General features: G+C 48.2%; 6 protein-coding genes across 6 annotated transcripts; 4 read left to right on the top strand and 2 right to left on the bottom strand.

The window, feature by feature from the left end:
• Positions 1–520: 520 nt before the first annotated feature.
• FSUBG_12647 (HD family hydrolase) lies at positions 521–1,355 on the top strand (the record flags this gene model as incomplete). Its single annotated transcript, XM_036677455.1, has 3 exons — positions 521–560; positions 616–757; positions 812–1,355. 3 exons carry the CDS (start codon positions 521–523, stop codon positions 1,353–1,355), a joined length of 726 nt encoding a protein of 241 aa, XP_036531876.1.
• Positions 1,356–3,658: 2,303 nt separating this feature from the next.
• On the top strand, positions 3,659–5,123 carry FSUBG_12648 (uncharacterized protein; the record flags this gene model as incomplete). The annotated part of the gene is made up of 3 exons (XM_036677456.1): positions 3,659–3,853; positions 3,914–4,349; positions 4,405–5,123. The coding sequence occupies 3 exons, from the start codon at positions 3,659–3,661 to the stop codon at positions 5,121–5,123; spliced, it is 1,350 nt and encodes a 449-aa protein (XP_036531877.1).
• A 1,079-nt stretch (positions 5,124–6,202) lies between these two features.
• On the top strand, positions 6,203–7,710 carry FSUBG_12649 (pantothenate kinase; the record flags this gene model as incomplete). Its single annotated transcript, XM_036677457.1, has 3 exons — positions 6,203–6,520; positions 6,586–6,865; positions 6,917–7,710. The coding sequence occupies 3 exons, from the start codon at positions 6,203–6,205 to the stop codon at positions 7,708–7,710; spliced, it is 1,392 nt and encodes a 463-aa protein (XP_036531878.1).
• A 622-nt stretch (positions 7,711–8,332) lies between these two features.
• FSUBG_12650 (uncharacterized protein) lies at positions 8,333–9,094 on the top strand (the record flags this gene model as incomplete). Its single annotated transcript, XM_036677459.1, has 2 exons — positions 8,333–8,620; positions 8,678–9,094. 2 exons carry the CDS (start codon positions 8,333–8,335, stop codon positions 9,092–9,094), a joined length of 705 nt encoding a protein of 234 aa, XP_036531879.1.
• A 1,367-nt stretch (positions 9,095–10,461) lies between these two features.
• FSUBG_12651 (glutathione s-transferase) lies at positions 10,462–10,758 on the bottom strand (the record flags this gene model as incomplete). Its single annotated transcript, XM_036677460.1, has 2 exons — positions 10,462–10,605; positions 10,672–10,758. The coding sequence occupies 2 exons, from the start codon at positions 10,756–10,758 to the stop codon at positions 10,462–10,464; spliced, it is 231 nt and encodes a 76-aa protein (XP_036531880.1).
• A 921-nt stretch (positions 10,759–11,679) lies between these two features.
• Positions 11,680–12,991, bottom strand: FSUBG_12652 (transcriptional regulator atrx; the record flags this gene model as incomplete). Its single annotated transcript, XM_036677461.1, has 6 exons — positions 11,680–12,282; positions 12,333–12,404; positions 12,454–12,529; positions 12,578–12,679; positions 12,742–12,877; positions 12,973–12,991. 6 exons carry the CDS (start codon positions 12,989–12,991, stop codon positions 11,680–11,682), a joined length of 1,008 nt encoding a protein of 335 aa, XP_036531881.1.
• Between the last annotated feature and the right edge of the window lie 413 nt (positions 12,992–13,404).

Below are 13,404 nucleotides of genomic sequence, written 5' to 3' on the forward strand. Positions count from 1 at the left end.
ATAGCGGTTGTAAACGGGTTTGTAAACCTACCTCAGGTGTTGGTTGTGTCTACTACCCTGGACCTAAGCACCTGTTTTTATTCACTTTGATCCCCTGAGTCAAATAGATTAGTAACTTATCAAAGGCATTAAACTCATTCCACTTTGTTTTCTTCTTCCTGTGGCTACGTCGAATATCTCCAGATCGCATTAAGGCTTAGGGAACAATGCGTTGACCAGCATAGGACACTGGATAATATGTGTAACAATGGCGGGATATCTGCACTGAGTTGCGCCAGTCATGGAAATCTGACATCGTTAGATCACCTTATTTTGTCATTCATGCCCATCGAATGAGAAAGATGCGCTGTTCACTGTCAATTGCCGGTCAACAGCATGATAGGATGCTTACCCGGTTTCAAACATTGATTGGCACACGGACCGAAGCGTCCCGGAGCGGGGGAGCACGACTTGCAGGAACCAAGAACGTCGATCTTTGACTTCTTCCAGCTATAAACAAGCCCTAAATATCATCGAAGAAATGTCTGGAGAAAGTTCAGAGAAGCCAATTGATAGCTCAGGTATACATGCCCTTTCCAAATGCCTTACGAAGTGGTACTGACGACCAGTGTTCAGAGAATGGCGAAACATGGACGGTCGAGAAAGCCTTGAGTCACAATGACCTAGTTCATGTATCAGATTCACCGATCTCCTTTTTCCATCTCCTCGGCGTTCTCAAGACAACAAAGCGTGAAGGTTGGAAGAGACACGGAATCAAGTAGGTCGAACGCTATTTCCAAGTTTCGGTTACGGATAGGCTCACAAGTACTAGTCCCGAGTCGGTTGCAGATCATTCTTATCGAATGGGCATGGTAGCAATGTTTGCACCACAGGAACTTGACCAAGCCAAGTGCATGAAGATGTGCCTTGTCCATGACATTGCGGAATCTGTTGTGGGAGATATTACCCCTTTCAGCGGCGTTTCTAGGACTGAAAAGGGCAGAAGAGAGGCCTCAACCATCGCGTACATTGCCAATCGATGGTCTGGACCTTACACTGCCGAGATTGAAAAGCTATGGCATGAGTTCGAAGCTGGTGAAACTCCGGAGGCTCAGTTTGCCCAGGATATAGACAAAATCGAGCTCCTTCTACAAGCAGTTGAGTACGAAAGGGAGAGCAAGAATGAAAAAGATCTGGGCGAGTTCATGGGAGTTGCCCGGAAGTTACGAACTGAAGCTGGGAAAGCATGGGCAAATGAGATACTGGGGGATAGAGAGAAGTTTTGGGAGGGCCGACAACACTTGAGGGGAGAACATGCCCAACAGGGAGGGCTCTCTGAAGACATGACAAAGGCCCATGATGCATACTATGGATAGCTCGGAAATCTGTTACACAATCCCTACATTTACTAATCGTTGAATTTCTTGCCTTGTTAAGTTTTAGTGGCTGGGATATAGATGCTGATGAAAGCATCCCGACTTGTTGACGTACATACTCCGCAAGAATAAGGAGAAAACAATATTTGAATCGCAGTTACTTGAGACTCCATTATTACGGAAGTATTTCCCAATAAAATCCGCTTGGGGCGGAACATGCATAACATGTAATTCAAACAACACGGTTCAATGGTTCAGCTGGAGCTACATACAAGCAGCTTCTTTGCTGTGTGAATATGGCACCGGGCAGGGTTGTGTTGTTTAAGGTAGGGCAAATGCCACCCGAGCAATGTGAGACTGACTATGCAATCTGTACAACGAATGATACTACTTCGAGAATAGAGTCATGAGTGAGAAAAGCAGCTGCATGACTTATCACTTCTGCTATGTAGGACAAGGGTTGGCAAGTGTCACGGTATCAATAAATTCATGCACGCACCTCAATCTGAGCCAGCCACATTTGGCCCAAAGCACCCTCCATAATCAACACTCTGTCTCCTGTACGTCATTATTACAGCAAGGGATGAATTTGCAGTTGTCAATTACGAAGATGAGCTTGGTGCAAACTTGACATCTTCAAACGAGGCGTGATTTATTATTATTTAAAAAAGTGATTGATAGACTCGAGTTTTGACTAAACAAAAAAGCCAGAGTCTTCAACAAGAAGCATGTCTCATTATATCCCAAGACGTTATTCTCGCAAGCCTTGGTTAATTAATTGCTGCTGTCTCGGAGAAACGCTCGTTTGGGATATAATTGCTCAGATTACCGAAGACTCGGCGACAAGGTCCAAGCCCAAGTCCAGGTCCAGGTCCAGGTCCAGGTCCAGGTCCAGGTCCAGGTCCCGGGGCAGGGGCAGGGGGCGGGACACTACACAGCCCATGTAGGTATCTGTCCGTCATTTAGCAGCGATCTTGCACTGGAGCCAGGGCAACTGGAATTGACTTGTCAAATTTCGTTGCGGGCCACTCAAGCTACGTGGCCTACCTACCTATCCAATTCTGTTGGCTTTGGTTAGCTCAGGACTAGCACAAGCTTGACCTTGTTCAAGCTGTTCATGCTCAGATGTGCTTCACCAAAGCAAATATCAGTCCTCGATGTCGATGTCAATGGCATGGACCGTTTTCACGGGTTGCCCGACGATCACGAATCTAGCGCCAGCCGCAAGCAAGAGACTTCAGCTACACATTCCTCACTTCTGTGATCAGAGAGGCGGCAAGGATACCTGTCGCCGACTCTAGGCCCTTTCTGGCGAACAAAGGCATGGTTACCTAAATTCCCTTACCTTAGAAGGATACAAGCCGAGAACGATCCTCTTCTTCTTCCAGTAATCTGGGCGGGCCTGAGCCCAGTATCTGTGTGAAGCCACACCTAACCTAGTAGGTGTAACTTCAGACCGCCGACCATGTCGTTTTGGCTCTGATCCTCCGCTCTCGATCATGGATGAAGTCCAGGCGCCCACTAAGATCTACTAACCGAAAATCAAGTGCAAGGCTCATCCTTGCTTCGGAAGTTCATCCGATGTACGACTTACATGACTACCTGCCAAGAAGCGAACCCTCAGCTGGATGAGCCTTTTTAATTAGCTGTCTATGCGAATCTTGCGACCATGCCTACAATGTAGGTAGGCGACCACGTTTCAGCCAAACATGTTGGTGTGATGGTAAATCGATGAGTTGAAGGTCAGTGCGAAAGGTGGGCGAGCTGAACAGGCCAAAGAAGCAAAGACGTTGTGCAACCCATTCAGCCGCCTACGATCTTCCCTGATTTCCTAGCGGTTGTGGTGCTTACCACCCGTGTTCCTGGGAAGGCCACAGAAACCGCAGGCTATGGCCATCCCACATGAGGATTAAGCTTATGGGCGTAAAAGTTCATTGCCGGCGGCTTTCTAGGATCGATCGCCTGGGCTGTTCTTACTGGCAGGCGAACTTGGACGTTAAGAAGGCTTGTCTACAAATCTAACGTATTTGGGTATCGTGGTGCCCCGATTTCCTGGTTTTCCCCTGGACGATTTGTCACTTTTGTGTTTGCTTCTTAGTCCGCCACAGGCTATCCATGACGACCAAGACACTTCTTCTACGCTAGGATGTCATTCTCGCTCATGAAGTTATTTAAACCACACACTGTCCCCTCACCTCTGACTGAGCTGTGTGACCTATAGGACATTTGTAGTCGTCAAGTCCTTTCCCCCCTTCTCATCAATCACTGAATCTCACACTAGTTCTCATATTATCTTATTCAGCATGGGTCTTCTTTCGCTCTCTTACACGCGTCCAAAGTATGTAAGCCGTCAATCATTACGCGATAGTACGAGCAGCGACTCGCTGTCCGACGCGGAAAAATCCGATGCTACGGATAATTCCAGCTCATCTCGTTCCTCCATTGGAATACCAGACTCGCTATCCTTTGACAGGATCATTGGTGGTGGCACATGCCCTGTCAGTAAAGAGCACTTTTCTTGACTTCACCATTCATCAGCCTACTAACTGGTCATTAAGCCCATGACTCTCCGTGATTTCATGACCTACCTTGTCTATGTGGAGCATGCTGCCGAGAATCTCCAGTTCTATCTCTGGTTCCAGGACTATGAGAAGCGCTTTAATGCGAATCCAACAACAGATGTCAAGCTCGCTCCCGAGTGGACTAGGGCCATGCAGGACGAAGCTGTCATCAAGATTAGAAAGGAACAGTCAGACAAGATGCGAAAAGACCCTGAGGCAGCGACCATCTTTAAAGGTAGCGACTTTGAGAAGAAGGCCGGCAGCCAGGACCGGAACATGAGCGCTGTTGACCCGTTCGCAACACCCCCTCAGAGCAGCAAAGGGGGCGATTTCTCGATTTACACAGCCTCTTTCACAATGAACTCACTCAATGCAATGAGCCATCAGAGCCAGGCATCTGACGCCTTCAATATGGTGGGAGCGCAGCAGCCTTGTAAGTCAATTATACCGCTCCTGGAACGACTTTTGAATCGCTGACCCCTTATTAGTCACGATCCAGCCATTTCGAGAAGAGATCAACAGGGTGATCTCAACATATATAATGGAGGGTGCACCTCGGCAACTGAACCTATCCTCTTCTGAACAGAAGGCGGTCATTGTAGCGCTCTCCAAGACGACTCATCCTAGCGCTTTTCGAAGCGTCTTCAAGACTGTTGATTCAAGCCTCCGGCACCAAGCCCACCCCAACTTCGTCCGATGGTCTATCTGCAACGGAAACCCTGCCCGCGTGTTCTTCGCTCGATCGCTGGGCGTTGGGCTAATTGCCGCAGGCATCGTTGCTGGGCTCATTCTCACGCTGAGCAATGCTGGCCGAGGATACCGGGCACTGGCAGCCATAGGCCTTGTTCTTGGCATAAGCACACTTGTTGCGGCCTATAAGGGCATGTGTGTTGTTCTGCATGGAATGCATCACCGTCATGTCAGGCCTTGGGAACTGTTTGTGGACAGCGAGAACATTGAAGATGCGCAGAAGCAGAGCTTTGACTCGTTCGGATCTAAAAACAGCTACGAGGATGAACCCTGGGTCGTCAAGTACGAAAAGCGCAATATGGTCCGCAAAGTGTTCGACCGCGAGGTCTGGATTCAGGAGCCAGCATTGCGACAGATTCAAGACACCATCTTCGTCCAAGCAATACTCGCTTCGGTTCTCCTGGGCGGCATCGTCACAGCTATCTTTGTTGCTGTTCCAGGAGGCCATTTCTTTTGATCGCACTGAGAGCTTCGTTCTTTTCTTGCCATGACCAAAGTGTTACACTGCCCCATGGCAATGTTTTAATAGCTTCCTTTATATTTTCTTGTTTTGGCCTTTGCTACGATCTCAGCTGCGGATACCCTACTTTTGTTTGTAGATGTGGGCGTTTGAGTGGGGGAAGGGGAGTGTCTAAGAGATTCTCGAGTACATGTTGCTGCGGGTAATTTTGTTCAAAACCGTATCGATATTGTTTATAATTGACACTGTAGTTAGTATTAATAAACAGATGAAAAGCAACCGCTCTTGATGAAGACTGGTTCCTTGAATGCCGCTCCGTCCCGTTCACCAAAGCCGACGGCAATTTAGGTAGCCAAGCTCGGCATCAACTCATGACCCCTCCGTAGCCGGGCCATCGGGACTGCTAAAGTCAAACTCGGGCTTTATAATGCGGGAGTAAGAACACTTACTTGCATTGCGTCTCACCGTAAGCAGAAAACAAAATCTCCGAATAAGAATGCGCATAAGAGGCCAATGCGATGCCTTTCAGCTGTAGATCTTCTCAACAGAGTACAATTGGCAAGAAGTCGGGGGAAAGGAGCCAATTTCGCATGCATCTTTGTTGAGTGAATAGGTAAGGTACGTACCATGACATTTCGACATCTTGTATCCGTAAGTACCTTATTTTCTGGGGAGCTTTCCCCAGGCAGTCCGGAGCCTCGGCCCACCGGCTTTTGGAGAACTAAAATGATGATTGATGAACGCCCACTATCGATAAACTGTCAACCCCATTGTAATATTCAAGTCTCCCCATCCGATTATTAGAGCCCCTCCATAGCGATTTAGTATATGTTAAAAGTAGCTGTCACCTCCTTACCCATCCTTATTCTCCCCATTTCATATTTCAAATATACTTTCAAGTTCTGTTGTCGTCCCCCTCATATATATATCGTCGTAAACTAGGCTATGCAATAACTCTTCGTGGGCATTCGCAATCTGCTCACCAGCGCTTCAACTCGAACCATCTCCACTATCCAATTACCCCCTCTATCCTCTCGAACGCCAATCGAGTGTGGCACGAGAGACATATTCACACAATGACTCCCGCTTCAGAACACGAAGATGCGATTGCGCAAGAACTCCAAGCTCCGGCGCATCCTTTGGACCACAAGCGCCGCCGTACCATGACGTCGACCGATGAAATAGACAGCACCATTATCCGCCCTGGCAGTGTCAGAATTAATGTCAAGGGCGCTTTCATCGTCGACCCCGACACGGCGACGCCAGCCTCTACCTCTGGCGCAAGCGCGGGCGGTGCTACATCACATAACGGCCGAATGAGTCCGACGCACCCCGAAACGAGCGACATCCGGTTACCATACCACACTGCGATTGTGAGCCATATTGCGATTGACGTACGTATATCCGTCCTGGGTCACAAGAAGGGAAGCGATGGCTGACGCGGTGAGTGTCATTGCAGATTGGCGGATCGCTTATAAAGCTCGTTTACTTCTCGCGCGAAGTTGATTCTACGGATCCCGGCGGCCGACTGAACTTTCAAAGCTTCGAAACGGATCGCATTGATGACTGCGTGGAGTTCATGCGACATCTGCGCGATAACCAACTTGTCAATGGCTCACAACCGGGAGAGTTGTGTGTAATGGCGACTGGCGGTGGCGCGTACAAGTATTATGACAAAATTCGAGCCGCTCTCGAAGTGGATGTGTCGCAAGAGGATGAGATGGAATGCCTCATCATTGGTGAGCGGTTCTACTCGCTATCAAGAACGTTTTAGCTGACATCTCTTCTAGGACTTGACTTCTTTATAACCGAGATTCCCCGCGAGGTCTTTACCTACTCCGAAACAGATCCCATGCACTTCGTCGTCCCGCAGGATAACATATATCCTTATCTGCTTGTAAATATCGGCTCAGGTGTCTCGTTCCTGAAAGTTACTGGGCCACGATCCTACCAGCGAGTCGGAGGTACGTCGCTTGGTGGTGGTACTCTCTGGGGCCTCTTGTCTCTGCTCACTGGCGCGCGAACTTTTGACGAGATGCTTGAACAAGCCGCTCACGGTGACAACGCCAATGTCGATATGCTAGTTGGCGACATCTATGGAACGGACTATGGCAAGATAGGACTCAAGAGCACAACAATCGCTTCGTCCTTTGGTAAAGTTTTTCGTATGAAGAGAGAGGCTGAATCAGCAGCCGAAGATGGCAGATCTGCTACCCCGGAAGACGCTTCCTTCAACAGCGCAGACGTGTCACGATCTCTCCTTTACGCCATCTCAAACAATATTGGACAGATCGCCTACCTGCAGTCCCAAATTCACAATCTATCCAATATTTATTTCGGTGGTTCTTTCATCAGAGGCCATCGTCAGACCATTAACACACTAAGCTATGCTATCAAGTTCTGGAGTAAGGGGGAGAAGCAGGCTTACTTCCTCCGCCATGAGGGTTACCTGGGAGCTGTCGGCGCATTCCTCAAGAGGAAGCCCAAGAACTGGGGTCGCAAAGGAAGTCTTGAGGGTTTGGACGACCTTGCTGAGTTACGGAGGAATCTCCGCGAAGGGGCACCCAATTCCAGTACATCATAAATTCCAACGAGCAATTCAGGAAGTAAAACCATATCAGTGGCTTCTACTTCAGCAATCACTGACAGGCTTCAAAGTATTGGAAGTTAACTTGAAGTTGCGTCAGGCCGACCGACTTGTCGAGCAACAAACAAATGTGGTTGTATCACGTTCCACAAGCAGCATTTTACGGCGCAGTATCTCAGGCGTTTGTTACATATTCGGGTTGGCTTTCGTTTTTCTTTCACTTGGGGGCATGGGTCATCGTTCTACAGAAAGTGTCAGCGGCGGATAAGCATTTTGCTTCTTTGTTGAGAGACCAGGACCAGGAAGCTTTATTGAAACACATAAGGGTAGCTGCATCAAGCGCAGCAAGTTTCTGGCAGTCTATCGTAGTACTCGGTGTGCGATTTCATGCCAACGGGCGTTTTGGCAAGTTGCTCTTTGATCTAAGAAGGATGTTTATCGTTGTACAACATATGTGCTTGTTCTTAATATCGTGTTGGAAGTATAGAGGATATGTACTTAGAGCATGATGTCAAATTTAAATCATTTCTATAAATGCTTTTATCAAGTTAGCTTTAATTCCTTGCTCTATCTCTTCCCCTACATGCTGGACTGAACTGAAGACATCGTTAGTCTCAAAATGGCCCAGAGAGTTACAGATATCAACGATTGGGTCAGAATGCCTTATGTTATTAGCACAACACAAAACCATTTTTACGAAAACTACCCAGAACAAGCATTCAGAACTGGCCGCACTTTGAACAGACCTGATGCCTGTTGGGAGGCTACAAGCTTGACATCCTTGTCAGATTGGAGTTGTGATTCAGGTGGTCTATGCTGTACCTGCGACTGTGATTGCCAGCCTGCGGCGAGGGTCAACGCGCAGCCAGTTGGATATTTCTGCAAACCCAAGGATGGTGCAAGTGTTGTAAGTTGACAGTCAAGTAGCCAATACCTTGAGATCGCTTACTGATCGTGTATATAGCCTGACGGCACACATTCACAGAGCCTCGGGGCAGGACAAGGACTGCCAGGACCTTTCTACACTCACTATCAGCCCAACACCTATTACAGTTATATGAGAAAACCACGTGTCTTGTATGGCAGACAAGAGGCCTCGTCAGTCGAGGATATGATCTACTATAGAGCCAAGGAGCAGCGGTACAAGAATGACGCCGAGAGAAGAATTCAAGATTGGACACGAGTCATGCCTGAACTCGTTGGCAACAGTCAGACAACATCCTCAAGACACCGCAAGTCGACCAGATGCACCAGGAACAACAATAAAGAAGACGAAAACCAAGGCGTATACAAAGACGAGAAGAAAAAGAAGAACAAGGGGGATGGGGGCAAAAGAAACAAGAGACACGCGTTCACACGACGATCCCACTGGAGAGATTGATAGCAACGAGGGGTGGCCATGAATCAATACGCGAGGTGGTAGCCATTATGGACTGTTGTTAATTGTGTCATGAGGATAAGAGGTAGACCGAGTCTGGACTATATGGTAGTCAATGCACAAGAACTTCTCTGGTAGCAATCCGATATACCCCTTTATTTCCGTAGTCTAACACATGGCATCATTCACCTGCACTGGGATTGTGAAATAAGGCTGATTTAAGCTCAACGAATCACACAGTGAGCAGCCAGTCTAATCCGTAAAGGGAGCGGTCAACTTGATCACCATTTTATAGGTAATTTATCACGCGACAAGTTCAAGCAAGTTAAGGTAGATTGGCATCGCAAGTATATAACTTGCTCCTGGAGCGTGGGCGGTCTTTGAAAAAGGGATACATAAGGTTAAAATATAGTTCAAGGTCGACTGATATAAAAGCATAAGCAGAGACTTAAAAATAAAGTCTAAACCACTATGTTTAAGAACTGGTTTATCTAAAAAAAAAAAAAAAAAAAAAAAAAAAAAAAAAAAAAAAAAAAAAAAAAAAAAAAAAAAAAAAAAAAAAAAAAAAAAAAAAAGATGGTCGTCGTACCAGTAGCAACACCAGAACATGGCAACACACAAAGCGAAATCCACCAGGAACAAAACACCAAAAGGAAGGGGTCTGGCCGGGGATTGAACCCGGGACCTCTCGCAAGCTATGCTGTAGGGTTTTCCCTAAGCGAGAATCATACCACTAGACCACCAGACCGATGAAGCAAACCTGAAGATCCACTCGTGTTTTGTTGTTGCAGGCTGCTCTATTGTTGTAGAGTATATCGTGTGATCGTGGTTAAAAACGAACTTCCCCGCTGGGTCTCCGATCTCGATGTCTTGCAGATCATTGTTAGGTTAGGCTTTTCTGGGAGTACGGTTCGTCCATCCGAAACTCAATTGGCCGAGAGCAGTGCAATGATCCCGGCTGGCCCTGGATGGTGTAACCAGAACTTGGACGATCGACACATTGGAATTGTTGATGTGTAATTCAAATTTGTTCACACCCGTGAAGACCTTGCAAGGTCCTCATCGCTACCAATTGTTCACACTGGGCTTTGGTCATGAGCTTTCATCCTGGACCAGCCTTAGTTTGTGTCTGAAGAAGTACCATCGCGGGGAGGGGACGACTTACAGACTTAGTGAGTTCACGTGTCCGCCCATATCAATCACAGCATCAATAGCATGAAACTCGCAAACAATGTTGTGGTTCATTTCTTTATATTCACTTCGTTGTGGTCGTTGTGGTCGATTTTGACTCATTTTCCCATGCAGTCATTAGGTAGGTATCTTTCATCCTCTGTTCTCTCATTCCCTCTCAGATGTCAAGATCTTTGCTTCTAGTTGCCCTGTCCAACGTCCTTGCCCTGCTTGATGCCCTGGCTCTGGCCTCCGCTGGCGGGAGCGTCCTGGAGACCTTGGCCATGCTCATCCTTGCCCTCAGGGAGGTCGGCGGTCTTGTCAGCGCGGTCGACACGGTCAGACTGGAGTGAGGAGGTTAGTCAGCCAAACAGAATCAACGATGTGATGATTTGGATGAATAAACTTACGTCGGGCTTGCCAACACCGTGGGCGATGTTGTGGTCAGCAGCCTCAAAAGGGCCATTGTCAGAAGAACCGTCTCCGTTGCGAGGCATTGTGATGTTTTTGTGGTGTTGAAGTGTTTGAGGTGTCTTTGAGGTTGGATGTGGTTGATGCTTGAGGATGAAGAAGGCGAATCTCTGTTGAGTGCACAGAAGTTTATTTATATTCCATCGTGTTGGAACCCCGCCGTAGTCGACAGTGATTCAGCATCGTGATGTGTGATGCATCGACGACGTCATTCTGAGCAACGTCATCCCGATGGATGCAATGGATGCTGTTCTGCCCCTCGCTCTCCGCAGCCGCAACACGCCGTCTGTGGGGAATGAACACAAGCCCGCCTAGTAAGCCCATGTCTTATCCTGACGGCAGCTGAGCAAATGCTCCTTGACGGGACCTGCATGAGATTATCCATTCACTGGACAGACCAAATACTCGAATGCTTCCATTGTGGATTCTAGTCAAAGAAGCCCAGCACCTGACACACCTGGGCAGCATGCATGGCCCCATCCACAGTTGCTATTTTAGTTTGATGTGAATGTCAAGTTGGCGGAGCTGCAATCTACTAGATGTACTTCTGGTAGCTTATACATGTCTGCTGACCTCTGCCACCGATTCTGTTAAGTTTAGGGTTCATGATTGGTTCAGCAGAATCTACTTGGGCATTGGGACCACACCTTGCCAGAGCCGCACACACTACACACACACACGTCACGGACCCCCAATGATAGAACGACTCAATTATTGCTTGCTTTGGTTGGCGTGTATGCATAGCTAAACCATCCACTTCTACGAAATGATCCTTGCCCACTAGTCATAGTAATCGCAAAGACTTTTCAACAAAGTGTATCCCATCCTTCAGTGACCCAATCCCAAAATCGCAACAATGACGGCAAATGAAAATATCACAAGCTTCTGTGCAATCTACACAGTTTAGGTACTCATGCTGTACCCGGTGTCGGAAACGAAAGCATAAATCAAGCTTTGCTGGAACGTCCGCGGCGAGCTCTGGTCCTCGGTGCGGGCTTCTCCTCTTCCTCTTCCTCAACCACAGCATCTTCCTCCTCAGTGGTAGCCGCCTTCTTGGCAGCAGCCTTTCGTCCCTTTCTGACAGGAACAGGTTTCTCCTCAGCATCGGATTCGTCCTTTGGCTTCTGAGTAGAAGTTCTGCGTCCTCTCTTGGCAGGGGCAGGGGCAGGAGCAGGAGCAGGAGCCGGAACCTCATCATCGCTTTCGTTCTTGACCTTCTTAGTGGCCGCCTTTCGTTCCTTTTTGACAGGAACAGGTTTCTCCTCAGCATCGGATTCGTCCTTTGGCTTCTGAGCAGAAGTTCTGCGCCCTCTCTTAGCAGGCGCAGGAGCAGATGCAGCAGTCTCATCTTCACTCTCATCCTTGACCTTTGCAGCTTTGCGGCCACGGGCCGGCTTAGCAGCGGGCTTCTCCTCTTCATCCGCCTTGGCAGCCTTGGATGTTCGAGCCTTCTTGGGCTGCGGCTCGTCCTCATCATCCTCATCATCAGCGGCCTTCTTGCGTCCACGCTTGCCTTTGGGCTTGGGCTTCTCTCCATCGCCTGTGGCGGCCTGAAAGGTGTTAGAATCATCAACAATGTGTGTCCACGCTCAGGACTCACAGCCTCCTTCTTTTTCTTCTGTGCTGCAGTCAGGTGAATACCCTTCTCGCCAAGCTTGTTCTTCTCCGGGTCCTGAATGATGTCAACCACTGTAACCTGCGATATAGATCTCTGTACATACCCCTTTGAAATCTTCAGGGTCAATGAAACCCTGGTTGATACAGCGGCGGACCTTCTCTTGCACGTCGGGGTGTTCGCTATCGATGTCAGAACAACATGGATTGAAACAGGATGCCAAAACTCACACAAGCTCATCGTAACCATCGATGAGATCACAGTCGAAGGAGCCATCACCTTGCTGGCATAATTCACGGACATTCTCTAGCTGTTGGCCAGAGACACATCCCCTGATAGGTACCTTGGTATCAGCGATCTACTATCATATAGCTGATGAGCTGCAGATACTTACCAATGTTTCCATGTCCAGCCTCCATGCTCGTTGATGACGACATAGGTACCAAACCGCAGGGTGCCTTTGGTGACTTTATCACCGTTCTTCTTGCACTCAGTGTCCTTGCACGTGGCGCGGTTGTTGGGAGATAACTCTAATACAATGTGAGCGAACTGCTCAATAGAGCAGACAACAGAGGCGCTGCAGTATAACGCGATCATGAGGAACGGGGATATTTTGGGGCCTTACCGATACGATATTCACCCATCTTGGCGGTAGTAGAAGGTATGGGAAAAAAATCCGAGTGTCAAATAGAGTGGTAGAATGAATAGGATGAAGAATGCAAACGATGCTTTGGCTTTGGATACCTAGCTTGTTGCGCGTGTTCGCACGGAAGTGGGGAACAGAGAATGGCTGTTGGAAGGACTGATGCAAGAAGAAGAAATATCTTTTTCGCAAAAGGGACGAGAGATTATATACGCGAGCTTCTTCTGCTCCTGGTGCTCTGTGAATAAAAACAAAGCAGAAAAAGTGCGATAAGGTGAGATGAGTGAATGAAAGAAGGTGGGAAGTGCTGCCAGCTCAGCGTTGGGGATGTATGGTACCTTACCTTAGGTATGGTATGGTATGGGTGCGGTGCGCGCGACCAACGCGTCCCCAGCATGCAGGAGTGGTGACATG

This window comes from Fusarium subglutinans, assembly GCF_013396075.1.
Source record: "Fusarium subglutinans strain NRRL 66333 chromosome Unknown NRRL66333_c0000281, whole genome shotgun sequence".
Lineage (NCBI taxonomy): Eukaryota > Fungi > Ascomycota > Sordariomycetes > Hypocreales > Nectriaceae > Fusarium > Fusarium subglutinans.